Below are 2,632 nucleotides of genomic sequence, written 5' to 3' on the forward strand. Positions count from 1 at the left end.
ACACTGAGTGAAGTAATACAAACACTTCTTCCTTCCAAGGAATTAGTCCTTGAACTTGAAATATTTTAAAATTTATTCAAATCACAGAATCAACAATGGGCCAAGATCAAATGCTCTGGAATATAATATGGCAGCACTAAATTTAGACAGAGAAAAAAATCTCACAAAGGAACCCACATTTTCCCTGCTAAGTCAAAATTCTTGGTAAACAGAGGCAAGAGTACCTACTTTTTAGCAAAGACACGGAGCACTCGCTCTCGAATCTGTTTGGTCCTTACACCATAAATGATGGGGTTGAGTGAAGGTGGGATAACCAAATAGAGATTGGCAACAAGAATGTGAATGTAGCGTGGTATGTTGTGTCCAAATCGGTGAGTGAGGAAGGAGAACACTGAGGGGATATAGAAAACACAGATGACCCCAACGTGAGAGCCACACGTGCTGAGCGCTTTTAGCCGAGCATCCTGTGATGGGAGGCGGAAGACAGCTCGCAGAATGTAGACATAGGAGATGCAGATAAGGACCAGATTCAGTAGAAAGAGAGAGACCACGAAGAGCCCATAGATGGCATTGATACGGATGTTTCCACAGGACAGTTTTGCGATGCCCATGTGCTCACAGTAGGAATGAGCTATTACACGAGCCTGACAGAAGGGCAGACGGTAGATGAGATAGACTATGGGAAGTGTAAACAAAACTGGACGAAACACGATGCACACGCTGATGCCCACCAGTACCCGGGACGTCAAAATGGTCGTATAGTGGAGTGGAGCACAGATGGCCACATAGCGGTCAAAGGCCATGGCCACCAGGACCTCGGCTTCCATGCCAGTGAAGGCATGGATCAAAAACATCTGGGTCACACAAGCCCCAAAGCTAATCTCATGAGCATCAAGCCAGAAGATACCCAGCATGCGGGGCACAGAGGTTGTGGAAAGGGCCAAGTCGATAGTTGAAAGGAGGGCCAGGAAGTAAAACATGGGCTCCTTCCGCAGGCTCTGCTCCATCTTGATGACCAGCAGAATTGTGGCATTGCCCAGTAAAGCCAAAAGATAAACTGAGCAGAAAGGCAGGGAGATCCAGGCATGAGCCCCTTCCAGACCGGGGATTCCAACAAGGAAGAATGTGGTTGGGTGAAAAATACTCTTGTTGGGATAAAACATCCTTCCAAATGACAGAGAAGGAGATGTCATTCCTACAAAGAGGGGAAAAAAGTTTGAAGGTGATCATGAAAATGACTAGCTTTGTCCTTTAATATATAGTGAAAATGAAAAGGGTTGCTATTTGAAAGGGCTTGTTAATATATTTTGTTATTATAAGCCAAGCCATACTCATTTAAATAGGCCACTCTCAAATAATTCAATCCTCTTTCTTTTAACCTACAAGGCTTATCAGCAAGCCAATGGCAAAATTGTAAGACACAAAAAGTTCTATCAAATATGGAATAATTTCGTGTGCTCTATACCTTTTGTAAAGCTCCTATCTGAAAAGATGTGCAAAAAATCAAGTATCACACATGGAAATGCAGATATAATCCAAGAGGCAAAAGATCAGCTAGAAGCAACATTTCAGGCACAGATGTACAAGACAATTCCTTAATTAGGAAATGCAGAAATTATCTAATGATTCATTCATCACTTATTGACATAGAGAAAATGCCACAATCTGGCCAAACATTCTATCAAAGATAAGCAGAATATTAGAAGTACATTGCCACCATCAAAAGCACATACTAGGTCATACACCTCTATACTTGAAACATCCCAGAAAGAAAAATAATGATAAACCATATGTCTATTTTTGTTCATGTCTCTATGTCCCAAAGACCAACCCATTGCATAGTTATTGTATTACAGAGTGTTAAGGGAATGGTGATTTCTAGCAGTATTTGAAAGCTTCTTCATTTATTCTCCATGCCATATCAGTTCATCTGGGAAAACCTGCCAAGTTTACAACTGCTACAGAATTTGCATGTACAGCATTCACTCCTTCTGCCTGATGAACTAGGAATGTGGGCAAAAGACTACGTAGAAGGCTTCAGGGTCCAGGGACCTGAAGAAGGCATTTTGAGCAGCACAAAACTGTCTGGAAAACAGTCTGTACAGAACTGCTCTCTGTAGATGTTTAAAGGGCACAGAGAAGGTGGCTTTTGCAATGCCTTCAAAATGATGAAGCACCTAGCCACTGATTAGCTCAAATAATGAAATAAATGGACATTCTCTAGGTCTCCACCTTCAGACAGAGTGGTTCGAGATCAGAAATAGTAGCACAGGCTCCAGTTTTTAATATGTTATACAGCTTCATAGTTCTCTGGGAAGAATAACAAGGTAAAAAAAATGTTATATACATTCTAAGATTAGATATGTGTGTTTGTGGAGGGGAGATAGAAGAGCTGTATTTTGCAATGCCTCCCTTATTTGTGCTTTTATAAGAACTGAAACTCCAGGTAACAGCCACTGTCCAGTAGTGGGATGCTAGCCAGAAATAAGCCTTCTAACCCCCAAACACCTGCCTTGGGTTTCTCTCTGAAAATAAACTCTCAATAACATGGCACTGCTCACCTCAGGTTTTCACTGTGCTTCGGAGGTCCATCTCATTCATTCCCTATAACCACAGCAGAAACAGAAATGAT

General features: G+C 41.8%; 1 protein-coding gene across 1 annotated transcript; it reads right to left on the reverse strand.

The window, feature by feature from the left end:
- Window positions 1-224: 224 nt before the first annotated feature.
- Window positions 225-1,163, reverse strand: LOC101681583 (olfactory receptor 52J3). Its single transcript, XM_004768211.1, has one exon. It carries the CDS (start codon window positions 1,161-1,163, stop codon window positions 225-227), a length of 939 nt encoding a protein of 312 aa, XP_004768268.1.
- Between the last annotated feature and the right edge of the window lie 1,469 nt (window positions 1,164-2,632).

The sequence above is a fragment of the Mustela putorius genome, unplaced genomic scaffold (genome assembly GCF_011764305.1).
Source record: "Mustela putorius furo isolate JIRA1106 unplaced genomic scaffold, ASM1176430v1.1 tig00003987_pilon_pilon_pilon, whole genome shotgun sequence".
Taxonomy (NCBI): Eukaryota; Metazoa; Chordata; class Mammalia; order Carnivora; family Mustelidae; genus Mustela; species Mustela putorius.

Coding starts and splice junctions, on each gene's coding strand:
- LOC101681583 (XM_004768211.1), bottom strand. CDS start 1,163: ATGTTTTATCCCAACAAGAGTATTTTTCACCCAACCACATTCTTCCTT.